At 29.7% G+C, this 16,104-nt stretch overlaps 1 protein-coding gene across 1 annotated transcript; it reads left to right on the top strand.

Annotated features, from left to right (window-relative positions):
* The first annotated feature begins 1,931 nt into the window (after positions 1–1,931).
* On the top strand, positions 1,932–5,111 carry LOC105784524 (uncharacterized). The gene is made up of 5 exons (XM_012610430.2): positions 1,932–2,079; positions 2,871–2,972; positions 3,483–3,762; positions 4,309–4,589; positions 4,665–5,111. The coding sequence occupies exons 3-5, from the start codon at positions 3,649–3,651 to the stop codon at positions 4,687–4,689; spliced, it is 420 nt and encodes a 139-aa protein (XP_012465884.1). The 5' UTR covers positions 1,932–2,079; positions 2,871–2,972; positions 3,483–3,648; the 3' UTR covers positions 4,690–5,111.
* The last annotated feature ends 10,993 nt before the right edge of the window (positions 5,112–16,104 follow it).

Below are 16,104 nucleotides of genomic sequence, written 5' to 3'. Positions count from 1 at the left end.
TAGAATTCAAGATTTACTAAATTTTGCACCTTTTTCAATTTAGTCAATTTCTTTTAATTAACTATCTAAACGTTAATATTTTTAAACCAAATTTTAATACGACTATAATGACTCTATAAAAATTCTAAAAATAATAATTAGAGTCGATGTGACAGAAATTTGTGGTCCCAAAACCACTGTTTCGTCACCACTGAAAATTAGGCTATTACAATTCCATTCTATCCCTATTCCACGCACTACAGTGTTACATTTGCCTGGTTGAAATTTAAGTGTCGAATCAATTATTCCATACGAATCCTATTACGTATGAACATTGCATACTCATTTAGAGGGTTGGGCTTTGAATTGCCTATTCAATTCCTCTCGTAATAGCTCTCACTTTTTTGAAGACAAAAATATCCTTCCACCTTCGCTTATCATTCTGGTAACACTAGCAAGAGATCTTCTTAGGTTTTGCATAAAATGCATCAAGAGACTCTCTATTTTTGGGTTTTGCATGTGGTGGAAAATGTGGAGAAACCGGTGTCAGAGGTGAAGCTTTCCCAAGAAATGTGCACGTCTCCTACCGTGCATCCCGGCGATTGTAGGAACGGAAAGGCTCCAATCAACAATGACATGAACGTCGAGAAGGGCGAGACTTCTTCAGCTACTGTCACCGTGGCAGTACCTATAGTTGATAGTTAGTTCTTGTTTTCAGCTATTTTTTATTGGCATATGTATATTGTTTATTTGAGTTTAATTTTAGTTAATTTGGACTTGCATTTGAGTTTTTAGATATTATTGATTCTTGAATTTACAAGTGTGGTTTGAGTGATTTTGATTCTTAATTCTTGAAACATTCATTTTAGCTTTTTCTTTTCAATTCATGAGTGTCATTTTGACTGAAATTGAATTTGGTTGTTTTAAAGGTTCAGTGCCAATTGCTTTAGACAAGGGGAGGAGTTCATTCTCTACATGGACTATTGGCCAAAAATAGAATCCAAATCCTAAGACTTGTACACATTGGTGCAAGCTTTCATCACAGTCGGCTCTAGTAAGTTTAAACATTTCTAAAGAAAAATTATCTTCTGTAGTAGTTAGTATTTGTTTAATTGATTGTTGACATATAAAGCATTCTCTCTTATATTATCTTTTCAATCATAATCTTCTCGGTATATTTAAGCATTTCATGTTTGCTAAATTTAGATTTCCTAACTAGTGGCAATCTTTCTAAGTTTTGACTTAAATCAAAATTCTAATAATATTTGTAATGAGTTTAGCATTTTTGTGAACCGCAGAATCCTAATGTTCCCATTTGCACATCAAATTTCACAATTAGATTGAATAGGCACTATAATTTCCAATTAAAGAACCAAGCCATTTCTTTGCAAGATAAAACACACTAAGGTTGTTGGATTGTTACGAAATTAAGAATGCTTCTGCAACGAGGAATTTGACACTTGACTCATGTGATTTTGGATTCTATCTCTCTTTAGATGCTTTAGCTCTTTAGATTTAGGGTTCTGTTTGCTTTCTTCTTCTCTTTTTTTTTTCAATGTTTTGTTTGGGAAGCTATTGTTTTTATATTCCTTTTTTTTGGGAGATAAACTCCCTAATATGTAATTGCAGTATGAGTACTCATAATTTGTCCACATGATCAACAAGAAGGAAGTGGAATAGCCATTTTAGAAAGTATTGGTGACGTTTTATAGTGCTTTAAGTTACTCTAGTGGTGATGCTTTATGCATCTATGCTTGTTTTGTTATCTCTTTAATTTAATGCCACTTAATCTAGATATTTCAGCAGCTTATGACTGAGGTTGCTTTTAAAGGTTCAGAGGTCCAGAATTTCGTAGAAAAGGTTTTGCAATTAGATATGTCGGGAGATCCATCAACTGTTACTGGGGCTACTATTTTGGCATCACTTTCAAGCTTGAGACCAGATTTATCCCACTGGAAATCTCCTTCTCAAGGCGGCAATAAGATCTGGTACATCCCAAAGGTGCCTACTGAGTCTGTTGTTCATGATGCCACAGATGTTGATCTTGACGGCTTCGAAGGAAATTTAGCTGCTAACATAGGGATCGATAAAGCTTAAGAGGTTGGAGCAATCATTTCTTAGCTTTATGTTGTTAAATTCTTTTCTTTTCTTGAATTCGAGTGAAGGGGGTTTGAAAAATAATTTGAGATGTAGGTGACCTTTTCGAATATGTATAGGGCTATCAAGAAAGCCTACCAGTTTTGCTCATAAATATAACCTTATCTATTTATGATTTCTTGGTTGCCTGTGCTTAAGAAAGGTAATTTGGAAATAAAATTTGTTTATTTTTGAATTAGATTGAAGCCGTGATAGCACATATTTCTTACTGATGTTGATCTAGTTATTTTATGAAAGTTTATTTTCAGTGGAAAGTCCTTTTCTAGTAATGATGGAAATTGGGTTTAAGATTTCTATATTAGGATGGAGCTTTAATATCAAATATGTTAAATATAAAAAATAAAAAAAACATTTTAATATAATTCAATATAAAATATTATTTCCAAATTTCAAAAATATAAAATAAAATAAATAAAATATTTTAATATAATTTATTATAAAACATTAAATTAAATTAATATAAAATATTTAATAATAATCCTATTAAAATTAAATAATATTCACATTAAAATTTAATAGTAATAATCTATCTAAAAAATTTTGTTAAGGGTAGTCTGATTATTTCAAATTTTTATTATACTATTACAATTTTATTTCATTCGACCAAATATAATAATACTATTACAGTTGTATTCTATTTCGATCGGTCTTTTACACCGCTGTCTTGCGGTCTGGTTTATTTCTCTGTTAATTTTTCTCTTAATTTCTCGGATTTCCTCTCTGTTTCTTATCAGACGTCGCATGCCTGATCTCTGATTTTCTGGCCATCGATACTAGAACCAGTAAGTGTTAGATAGCCCGATGGATGCCCAGATTTCGATTAACAACGCGCTCATGTAAGAATTCAAGTTTCCTCAATTAATACTTGTAATCTTTGTTTATTTCTGTGACTGTTCAGTTAGATTTCTTCATCAAATAGTTTAATTTTGCAAAAATTATATGCAGATTTCATTTTTTTATCTATCCATTTTATTCGGTAAAAGACCTGCAAATTCTTTGAAGAAAAGAGGGGAAAAAAAGAATTCCTTATAAACTAAACGAGAATAATCTGGAAGTTTACTTTTTTTTTTTTTGTCTTTTGAAAAAAATAGTCATCATGCATTTATTTTTCATCTCTTCTTCAAATTCAAAGAAAACTTGGCTTTCTGTTGCGTATGAACTTCTTAAAAGTTTTTGAACACATTCAAATTTGAGAGAAGAGATGGATTTGTACTCAACCTAAATACCGACTTATAACTCTTACTTGTACTTGCTGGGGTATGTTTTAAACTTAGAAAAAAAAATATTTAAGTTTGATCGGTGAGATATCTTGTTTCCTTAAGCAAAGCATTTTTTTATTTCAAAAGGAATAAAATCGCGCGCGACCCAGGCCAGCTCTGAATATGAAATCGTTAGGTGATCGAGCGATTAAGGAATGAAGGCTGCCGTGTGTGGACATAGTTAGGAAAGCTGGCTGAATTTTAATAATGCACAACCGACTTACTCCTCCTATAAATACTAAATAGGTTCCTCATGGCTTTGGCCGTCGTTTGCAAGAACTACATGATGTGTCCCTTTTTGTTGTCCCGTTTTCAGTATTCAATGGAGCCGTCAAAACGACATTTCATTTTGAGTAAAAAGCCAAAGGTATGTAGGGAACTCTAAACTCTTTTTTACAATTGTGTTTCGTCTTCATTATATTTTCCAGCTTGTTCTAACACATCATCAACAGTCATAGGTTGTAACATGTTACCCAAAGAATTTAAAGCAAACATGAAATTGTTGTCTTGGCTAAAATTGATAAGATCCTCAACTTTAGATTTAGAATGAATTTATGTACATATTTTAAGGAATGTGATGTAAAATTGATATATTAACTTCATGTAGCAAATTATCTATGCAAAATCCATGGCATATAGGTAGATTTATGTAAAAGTAGAATCCTTTAAAGACAAAATTTCCCTGAATGGTTGATATTACATTAAGAAGAATTTTATGCCATGCAATTTTTTCTACTAAAACAAATTTTAGGGTTTCCAACTTAATTTTTAAAAAATTTATTGTGAACTTTAGTTTCATTATTTTTGGTAATGTCTTTGCTTTAAAATTATGATACAAAATTTAGTAATTAGAGATTGATATTCGTTTTGTTACTTAAATTTGCTCTAAATTTTGAATTATGTTGGGAATTAGAGAAAGATTAAGTCAACAAAATACATGAAGAGTTTTGAAAGGTTGAAAATGGATATGAAAAAGACCAGCAAAGTGCAGCAAAGCATCAAAGAAGGGCAAGGTCAAGTTGTAGCAAAATTCAATGCTATCGAACAAGAATGCAAGCAGCTTCGCGACGAAATTGATCTAATGATCCGATGCAGTGCCAACACTCAAATCCGACTCGGCCTGATGTTCAGTATCCTCAAGGCAAGACAACAAGCCGATTTTGGCACTGCTGCTCAATTAACTGGAGTACTCCGGTAATGATTTTTTTTTTCAATGGATAACTTTTAATTAATGCAATTTTGCTAAAATTAATTTCAATTTTTTTCCAGTGAAATTGTGGGCAGAGATAATTAGTACAAAAGTGAAGAATCTGGAGTCCATGCTGATGTGCAGGGCAAACATGTGGTTACTTAATGGGCTAAATGTGAGGTGTTAAATGTAGGAAGTCATGTTGATTAGATTTCAAGCTTTTTTTCTTGTATCATTTTTAAGCTATGGAGTTGAATAAAAATGTTAGACTTGGAGGGTTGTTCGTCAACACAAATTCGGGCATTGTATAATAAGTGTAAAAGATCAAAGTGTGAGTTTTATTTATTTGTGTTTTTTGGTTGGAAGGAAGGAATTTATTGAATAGAAATTACAGCTTTAAGGCATAAGAAATGACACAGGGTGACGGTCTAGTATAGCACCAAAACCACCTCTATGAAGACATCAAAAGTCGGATATTAAAAATCCAAAAACTCTACGAGAATTAAATCCCAGGCATTTTTTCGAAACTGATCTACACAAATTAAATAATTATAAAAATAATTTAAGAGTAAAATTATATACAAGGATGACTTGAAATCTACAGTGTTTGTTGGTGCTGTCTGACACACTGGCAGCATCGCCACTCATCATTAGTCAATCATCGATTTTTTTTAAATAATTTTTTTGGGCGGTACCAGTATATATTTTTAAAAATACTCATATTTTTCATAAGTATTCATGGTGGGAAAAGAAGAGAAAAAAAAGTAACTTCTTTTTATTTTGGTGCCGCCACCGTATTAAGTGACACTTTTTTTTATCCGCAGTTATATTAAACGATACCATTATTAAATTTTTAAAAAAATAAATTTTTGCTGTCGCTGATGCATCAAGCGGCATCTGTTTTTACAAAAATTATTTTATATGGTTAGAAAAAAGCAAAGAAATCCGGGCTAAAAAAGGAGAAGCTCCAATGACAAGGTGCAATAAAAAGAAGCAGAAGAAAACAAAATGGAAAAAAAAAATACCTAAAAAAGTTATTTGCAAGAGTAGAGAAATGAAGTGAAAACTTTAAAATCTTCACTCTTAAGAAAATATATTGAGAAAGAAAAGTGGAAAACTTAAAAAATTTTGGACACAAGTTAACAAAACCGATAAGGTCAAAAAGAAAGTAAATGGATTGATAAAAGTTGTCAACATTTTACATATTTTCAGGATTCAAAAAGTAATAATTAACATAATTAATGCAATTAAGTCTAGAAAATCTGGAACCAAAAACATTAATTTCTTCTAGTACACCACTTAACGTAAGTAAATTATGATAATTATGTTAATTATTACTCTCTCTTTTTAAATCTTTCTCTCATTTTTCATTTTCGTTTCAGAAAAGGGTTTCCTAGAAAAAGTTTTCAACAATCCTCTCCCTTTCTCATTCAAACTTACTTTTAATCTTCTTATTAATCATTCATTAATAAACTTAAGAAATCTTTCAAAGTTTAAAAAATGGGTCTCTTTGTTATCATGTCTTCCTCTTCTCTCTTTCAAGCTAAATTTTTGTTTTTGTTTTAACTTCCTCAAGCTATACCTTCAATCTTCATAGCTCATCATTTTTATAACTTAAAAATGCATTCAATCAAATCCAAAAGTTACCAAATCTAACCTCCTTTCATCTTCAGTGGAAGACCTCATTTTCCTCTTTTGACTTTCCTTTCTTTCTTTTACCATTAATTCATGTGTACATTTGCTCTTTTACCTAGAAAATTTGGAAGTAAAAAACATTAGTTTCTTTTAATACTCTTTTCCATGTATATATTTATTTTCCATTTTGTTTTCTTCTGCCACTGGGGCTTTTATTTTTAGCTTGGATTTTTTCTATTTGTGTTTTGGTTCTTACAATTTCTTTTTCTTCTCTTTCACTATATTTAAGATTTGCTTTTTTTTAATCATAAAAAATATTTTTGTAAAAACAATCACCGGTGCTACTTGACACACCAACAACACAAAGAAAAAATATATATTTTTTTAAAATCTGACAACGATGTCGCTTGATATGACAAAAAGACCAAAACTTTAAAAAAAAAAAGTATAGCCTAACATGGAGATGACACCAAAATAATTTTTTTTTCTCACCGTGAATATTCGTGAGAAATATAACTATTTTGAAAAATACATACAGGCGCCATTGGATACAATGACAACACCCAAAAACTTTTATTCTTTTTAAAAGTTAATGATTGACTAAAGACGAAATCAACATAGATGAACATCATAGATTTCAGGTTATTCTTATACATGATTTTACTCGTAGATCATTTTCATAATTATTTAATTTGTTTGAGTCAGTTTCGAAAAAGAAAGCTTAAATCCTAGTGAAAAAAAACCCGTAGGACCCCAAGACTCCATTTGAGTAGCGGTCAACCTACTCGGATATTTTTAAATTTTAATATATATTAATAGCACAAATAATAAAATTCAAAGCAAAGCATGAACTTTTACTAGCTAAATGAGCCTAATTGAATTGAATTGAGCCTAATAGAGAGTAATTGAATAAGTTTAAACAAATAATTTTTTATCTCAAATCCAACTTTAATTATTTGGAGTGCGGATTTCACCATTCATACATATGATTTATTTTTTTCAAATTTAGATATTATTCGAATTTAAATTTTAAAATTATTATCTCTTGCAAATTTGGAGTATGTACACAAAGATCCCAGATATCAATCATCTGAATTTGCATGATTTTTTAGATAACATATTCGAACTTAGATATTCGAATTCACTAAATTTGATTTTATATATAAATAAAAAGAATTCTAGTAGATTTTAATTTGAATTTTGATGGATTTGGATATCCTAAAATGATTGCAAATTTTGATTTTCTTTTTCAAATTTGAATATCTGAAGAATGATAGTATTTAATTCAAATTCTGATTTGAATAGTAATACTTAGATAGTATGAGGATAACAAACAGATTTGAATTAATTTGGGTAATTTAAAGGGTTAAACAGCTTTTTTTTTGTGTTTAATTTTTTTTTTGTCTAAGTTAAGCCCTGAATTGACATTGCCCCACATTGAGGCATGATTTTTTTTTTTATCCAAGTTAGACCTTAAATATGATAATTTCTCTCACATTGGGACTTGAATTTTTTTGTTCAAGTTAGTTATTGAGAACCCTAAAATTCATACTTCAATGTGAGAACAATTGTCAAGTTCAGGCGCAAATGTGGGAACAATTATTAAGTTCAGGATATATCTGAAAAAAAAAACCTTCAAGCCCCAATATGAAAATAATTGCCTATTCAAGTTCTAGTGTGAGAACAATTGTAGCCTAATGTAAATAAAAAAAAAATTCAAATCCTAACATAAAAAAAATTTTCAAATTCAAACCTAAATAGTAATTTAACCCTAATTTAAAGGATGCTTCTGACCATTCCTACCATCTTTAAATGTGAAATTCTATCATAATTTAACTGTGCTTTAAAATTTAGAGTTGAGTTCAAACTCAAACTTGTTCTAACGAGTTCAACTATCTTGATTGTTACCTTTTGGATTTGAAGTAGGATATAAATGAATTTGTATGGACTAAATTTATTTAAAATCATTTTCTTTTCAAAATTAAATGTATTATACATTCACTGTTTGAGTTAGCGTTACAAGTCAATCAAATATCAATTTTAATGAAAAAATATGAAAATATAATTTTATATTTAAAATATATTATATTATTACGAAATACTTTTGTCTTTTATGCTTTTAATAAAACCAAGAAAAATTTGGGTTTAGAGATTGAACCTATGCCATAACATCTATAAAACCTCAACTTTACTACTTCAATAAAAATTTTGTTATTTTTTTGTAAATTTTAATATTATTACACAATATTCCACCCACACCGTTTGTATATCTTTACTAACTTTAAACCCCTATCTAAGTTTATGCCACGAGTCAATCGAATACCTGTAACGATTCAATAGTCAGGGGTGTCGGAAAGTGCATTCTCGAGTCTCTATTCCCATAAATCGGATTCGTAAATATTTTTATATTTACAAAGCTAGTTGTGTAGTTAATTAGGTTTCGGTTAAGTGAATTTACTTGAATTAAAAATAATTAGGTATAAGGACTAAATTGCATATAGGGTGAAAATTGAATTATAGATTAAAAATTAATTAAAGGGGTCAATGTAGTAGTTATACCTATATTATAATAATAAAATTAAAATATGAAATCTTAATAATTAAGTAAATGTATATATATTATAATAATAAATTAAAGTATAATAAAAAAAATTAAAAGAAAGGGCATGCAAATTAAAGTAAAAAGAAAAGAAAGAAAAAGATAGAAAGGGAGAAAGGAGAGAACCCACAGCAAGGGCTCCAAAATTTCAAAGTTCAATTGGTTAGTCAATTTATTCCTTTTTTCTTATAATTTTTATGTTTTTGAAATCTCGGTACCTAAGGTTACCCGACCCATGTTGAAATTTTATCATTGATTGAGTTTTTAAGTGTTGTCAATGTTGAATAATTTTAGTATTAGAGATTAAATTGATAGATTTTTAAGTTAGAAATGAAAAATGATTAAATTGTAGAACAAATTGTAAAATTTGAGTATTAGAGACTAAATTGTGAAAAATTTGAAATTTAGGGGTTTAAGTGAACATGGGGAGTTAAATTTAGTTTAAAGTGGAATTTGTATGAAAATATAGAATTAAATGTGAGGAATAAAAATTAGTCTCGGTTTAGGGACTAAATTGGAATTTAGACAAATATTGAGTAAAATTTAAATATTCAATATTCAATATGAATTTTATTGTATTAATGAATTTTAATTATTTTAATTCTGTAGCTAATGTCGTACCGGAATCCTCGACTAAAAAGGGGAAAGATAAAATCGACGTGGAATAGTTCGGAATTTACAGTTTGTAATTATATAATCCGAACTTAGTTATTAATCGTTATATTTCAATTTCATGCATATGGTAAGTGTTGAGGTGAGTAATTGACATTTTGATAATTGATTGAAATGAAATGAATTGGTAGATACATATTGAATGTATTGATTATTATAGATTGAATTTAATTCATGTGTATAAATGTGATTATATGAAAATCAGTATTGGATATTGGTTATATCTGAAATGTGAAATTAAACCCTATTAACTGTATTGGGCTGAGTCGGATATAGATGACATGCCATAGGATAAGAAGAGTTCAGGGATTTCTCCGACTTCGAGTCGATGAGGCACTGGGTGCCAATTTACTTCGGTTTAACCGATGAGACACTGGGTGTCAAATTTATATAGCGCTGGGCGCATATTACTTCGGATTATCCGATGAGGCACTTGGTACCAAACTGGTGTGTTGGTTGGATCCGTATATCCGTCTGAGTCCGAGTCGTATTAATAGGGGTAATTAAATAAAACGGTACTATGATTGATATTGGATGATATTGTATGTGAATTGAAAATGGGATAGTGATTTGAAACATGAAAAATGAGATACATGAGTTATGTACTCATGAATTGGATATGGAATGAATAATGTTATTGTTTAAATGATATGTGGATCAAATTGTGAAAAGCTATTATATAGCAAGTGATGAGAATTGAGCATGGTATGAAATGATGTATTCATGAGTTGAGTATTGAATGGCTAATGCCATTGTACAAATAAATGTGGTTTGATATGTGAATAACTATTTATATATCAATTTTATGAATTGGGGCATTATTTAACAAATGAAATATGATAGCATATGATAGTCATGATACTAGACATTAATATGTGCTTAAAATTCAATTGTGTATATTATATTATCTTGTCTTTAAATATTCAGATTATAGAAATACCACTGAGTTTTACTCAACGTACGGTTTTGTTTTTCCATGTGCAGATTAGGTACTTCACTTTTGATCGTCGATTCAACATCCAACAATGATCTCGAACTCAAATGTGGTGATGTTTGCCTCTTGTGTCGGCATGTACCTTTTATGTCTAAATGATAGTTATTTTGTGGATGGCTTGTAAACTAGGCAAAATGGATTGAATTTGGTAAGTTTATAATTTGAATTTGAATGATGCTTTGATGATATAAATTGATGATAAAAATGTGGTACCAATGAGGGTACATTGGTTAGGCACCTAGGATGATTATTTTGGCATATTTTGAATGTGTTTGATCGTGTTTTGGACAGGCTAAATGAATGGTTTTTGAGTTGTTTAATGCTCAAGCATGTAGGAATTGGTAAATTTGTTGGTAAAGGCACATTTTAGGTCTACATGGCGAGACACACGGGCATGTGACTCGGCCGTGTGAGACACACAGCTAGCACACAGGCGTGCGAGGCCATTTCAAAGGGTACAAGGCCTGGCACACGGGCGTGTGGCTTGGCTGTGTAACCCAAGTCAGAGAGTTACACGAGCACAGACACGGGTTGGGACACGGCTATGTGTCCTACTTCGAATGCCCACACGGCTGTGTGAACCCTGTAGTTAAAAATTTTCTAACTTTTTTAAAAAAATTTCAATTGTTCCCGATTTAGTCTCAAACCGTTTCTGAAGTGTTTTCAAACTCTTAAAGGCTTTAATAAGGGACTCTATGCATGTTATTGTTGAATTATTTTATTATTTTTGAAATGTTTAAAATGAATGATTAGATTACGGTTACTCGGTAATGTCCCAAAACACAGTTTCAGCGCCGAATATGGGTTAGAGGTGTTACAATACCAACTCATCATTTGAAAATTACTAAAGTAATAAATATAATAACATAAAAAGCTATTTTTTTCCCACAAAAATCATTTTTATGCGTCTGTAAATGTAAAACCGCTCAACTTAATTCAGTAACAAAATAAGTAAGAAATCGAAATACTAGATTCATCTTAAATATCAAAGTATTTCGAAATAAAGACTTTCGCTTTTTATTTTCAATATTTGGAGTTGATACATTAGTTATAGATAGATCATATCTTGTAATTTTTCTCTACTTCTCTTTTCTCAATCGGCCCCTCCCCTTTTATCCTTTCTTTTGTGCTCCTTAAAAACTAAAGAACTAAACAAATGGATTTCTTTCTTATAAAATAATGATAGACGTAATGATAACTTTTTTTTGTCTTTTTTTGTGGCTCATTTTTTATCAACATAAATTTTTTTCATATTTTGTTTTCAATTATTGTTGGACTCTAGACTATATATAGTTTAGATAACTCGTGAAAATTTTTGACGTATTTGATTGTGATCTTGATATAGACAGGGCGCTCCTTCGTCTCAAAATCTAAATAGAACAATCTTTATCATTTGAAGCAATTCTTTCGGACAGTTTTTGAAGGTGTTTTTTTAAAAATCTTTTTATATTAAATAAATTTAATAGAATAGTTGTTGATTGAGTTTTAGCTCGATTGGCATGAGCATTGTTATTAATGCAGGCGGACATGGGTTCGAGTCTTTTTTTTTTTAAATAGTCTTGCCAATCCCTTGACTCCACTTGTAGAGTCTAAAAACTTCATTAACAATATACCAAATAATTTCCCTTTTATAAGTATATGTTGTATGTAAATGTTTTCCACCCACAATGTGCGTGCGCAATAATCTAGTTATATATTTTAAGTGTTTGACTGAGTTGGTGTCATGAATCAATCAAATAACAACTCAATTGGGTAATGACGAAAATATACACATAATAAGATTTAAATTGTAGCTTCCAAAACATCAATTTTTTATTTTAATAAATTTTTATAATTTAATAATGAAAAATAATTATCACTCTAGAAATGTTATTTTTAAATCAATTTTTGATATATTAATTTGAACAAATAATATTTTATCTCCTTTTGTTATGTTACTTACTATTATTGACTCACAACTCGAATGGGTCTAAGTTAGATTCTACATAATTCACACATTGAATTCGCATATCGAGATCCCACATTGGGCTTGCGTATTGAGCTCACATTACACTAAGTGTTGTTACACATTGAACCGTGCGATGTGGGTTCGCACGTCACTATATAGGTGTATCCACATTGTATAAACATATGTTAAGTTTAGAGTAGGGTACGTGTTGGTATGCATAAAATTTACTTAGAATATCACATCAATAAATAGTAATTATATTATATATATATACAACCTTACTATCTAAAGAAGATAGAGAAAAACACCCAACACCTTTACTTTTAACACTTATTTTTTTCATGAAGAACAAGAGTTGGTGATAAATTTAATCTGAAATAGGTGTGAACTGAAAACTAAAATACAAATGATCACTTCATTATGATTTAGTCAAACATAATTTGTTTAACACCATTTGCTTAAAAATGAGTGCATTAATTAAGCTATAACTTACAATCTCAAGACAAATAACTTTTATATCCCTTATCTTAAACCTAGTTTGGGTAATTTAAAAGCACAATTCAATGTTTAAAAGATATTTTATATAGAGGAGGATTAGTTAATGAGTTCGCTTTGATAAATAACTTAAAAATAAAAGAAAATATTTTATATCAATATTTTTATATTTTATGATAAAATAAATATTCTTAATAAAATAATAATTAGCAAATAAATTTAGGAAAATAAATTCTCATCCAATTCCAATCCGATAGATTTTGTTTTTTTGCTAAGTAAGGAGTAAAAGGGTTTAAAATAATAATAGATTTATGGCAAAAATAAAAACACTTAGTATTTTGATTATAATGATAAAATTAATTGTTTATTATGCATAATGATTCTTCAATCAAAATTTTGTTGATTATATGAAAAGATAAAAACAATCCCATACAAATATATAAGAAAATCATAAGAACACCCTTGTAAAAGTATAAATAAGAGATTACAAACACCAAACACCAAACACAATTTTTTGCAGGAGAAATATGGATTGATACAGAGAACAAAGGTTTCCAACATATACTCGCTTTTACGTATTGAATCAGCCAACAATCATTCCCTTCTGGGAAAATCTTTGGATGGATCTACCTTATCTTATATATCCCCATAAAATAATAATTCTGGTTTTTGGTGAAAGTTTCTTGCAGGGTATACATAATTTAAAAGTCAATTAAGGACATTTTGGGCGAGTATAAACTATGAAATTCATTTTAGGAGCTTAATTAATTACCTATCCTGTAGTGCAGAAAATGGTGAGAAGATTCACATAGGTTTAATGGAAGTTAAGCCAACATTTGTTGTTCCTTTGACGGATTGAAGAAAGTGGATGGAAACAACATCTGGTCAATAACATTTAGGGCTTTCATGCGATATATACAAATAGCTCTTTCCCTGTGAACCAATATTCTGCTTATAATTGCCTTTATATATACATTACTAGTAATTTTTTCTCTCGTTTCTCTCTTTGCAGGTTGCTATTTGGCAAACAAAAAGGCTTAAATGGATAACACAAGGGCAGCTTTCGGACCGGCAGCGGTGGATGTAATAAACATCCAAGATAACGGCGGATCAAGCTCCAACTCCAAGTGCATGTGGGGAGGATTTGGAGTAGGAGTACTTTTGGTGGCTATAATATTCATGTTATTCAAGAGCCTAAAATCGGGTTTTTTGTGCAACTTTTCTTGCAAGGGCAGTTGCCACGTCACCTCCTCCAAGACTTGCAATAATGTGTGAAATGCAGAATATATTTGGCGTGCCTGCAATAACTTCGTACTTGTGCTTTTGTAAATGATTTGTACTTTTGGAGAAGCGGTAATATTTGAGGTTGGCGAGTTTATCTCCTTATTGTTTATTATATGGTAATGGAAAAATAATTTATCATTATCATGTGATTTCAGGTATGTTTTTTTTTCTTGAATAGTTAGGAGTGGCATTTGTATGCTATGATGTATTTTATATGTGTATTATGGTCTTTTATATGCTATTTTTGGTTAGTTTGAACTCTTTTATTTGGTAAATGTAGGCTAGGCCCTAATGATAAATGTATTATAGGGTTCAAATTGCTACTGCCTTATCATAGCTAACTATTCCATACGTTAACTCAACTTCTAAACTTCAATCTGGTGAACTAAGATTAGAATATCTTTAAGATAATTCTAAAAATGACAGCACTAATTTTTTTTGGAGAATTACGATAATAGCATTTTTGCCACGCACTAAAAGTGACAGCACTAATTTTTTTATTTTATTTTCTAGTGTCACCTATTAATGTGAAAATAAAACTTACAAAACAAGTCTTTATATAAACCCCAAGTCTCATTCCCCTTGTTTTCTTAGGCAATGTGATATGTGAGATATGGGTATATATAGACTATAATATATTTGCAGTTTGTTCCTAAACAATATGAGATTACTTGCTTTTTTTATTGGACATTTTTTATAACGATAATATTTGTATAAGAGTTTATAATGTTTTATTTTGTTAGAGTTTAATATTATACAAAATTTTGTCTTTAGTTTCTAAAAATTAAGTGTAGGCTTTAATCTTATGTTGTTAGTTGAAAGAGTAAACAATCTCACATTGTTTAGGAATAAGCTGCAAAAGGATTATGAGTCTATATATACCTATATCCCACATCCCACATCCCACATCGCTTAAGAAAATACGGGAAATGGGACTTGGGTTCTATATAAAAATCTATTATGTAAGTTTTATTTTCACATTAATAGGTGACACCAGAAAATAAAAAAAAAATTATTGGTGTTACCATTTTTAGTGTTGATATGGTAAAAAATGCTTATGGAAGCATTTTACTACAAGGTGGAATCGTTTTTCTGATTTTCACTTGAAAATGGAAGCGTTTTTTTTTTATTTCACCTGAAAATGTTTCCAACAGCATTTTTGTAAAATCGGTCTATTCTCGTATTTCTTCTAAAAAATGACCTACACTACAGGAAATTAAAGTTTTAGAGGCGTTTTTAGTGGTGTTTGGATGGAAAACGCCGCAAATACTATACATTAGTGGCGCTAATGGAAAAACGCCCAATAGGTCAAGCAGTAGCGGCATTTATGAGAAAAACGCCGCAAAAGATCAAGTAGTAGCAGCGTTTATGAGAAAAACACCGTAAAAGGTCAAGCAGTAGTGGCGTTTAACGCCTTAAAAGGTAAGTAATTTTGATAAAAACGCCTCAAAAAAATCATTTTATTTTAAACAAAACAGCGTCGTTTTGCTCCCAGTATTCTCACCAATCATCCAAGTGACCCTAAACCCTAAACCCAACTCATGCACTCTTTCATCCTCTTCTATTTATTATTTAACTAGTTTCTTTATATTAATTAAAATATAATTTATTTTTAATTTAATATTTAAAATATTGAAAAAAAATAATGACACGTAGAAAAAATTTGAAAGTAAAAACATAAAAAATATATGTTAAAAATGAAAAAAACTATAATACTATTATTTAAAATAATTTTAAAGATTTTTGGTTATATGATTGTTTTTAATTTATATATTAATTAATTTCTTATATAATTGTAAAGAGATAATATTAATTTTAATATATTAAAATTATCATTAAGTTTAAATTATTTAAGAGATAATAGATAAAATTTATATATATTAAAATTTTAAA

The sequence above is a fragment of the Gossypium raimondii genome, chromosome 13 (assembly GCF_025698545.1).
Source record: "Gossypium raimondii isolate GPD5lz chromosome 13, ASM2569854v1, whole genome shotgun sequence".
NCBI classification, from domain to species: domain Eukaryota; kingdom Viridiplantae; phylum Streptophyta; class Magnoliopsida; order Malvales; family Malvaceae; genus Gossypium; species Gossypium raimondii.
Note: the sequence above shows the minus strand (reverse complement) of the source record. Positions and strands in the feature narration are given on the sequence as shown.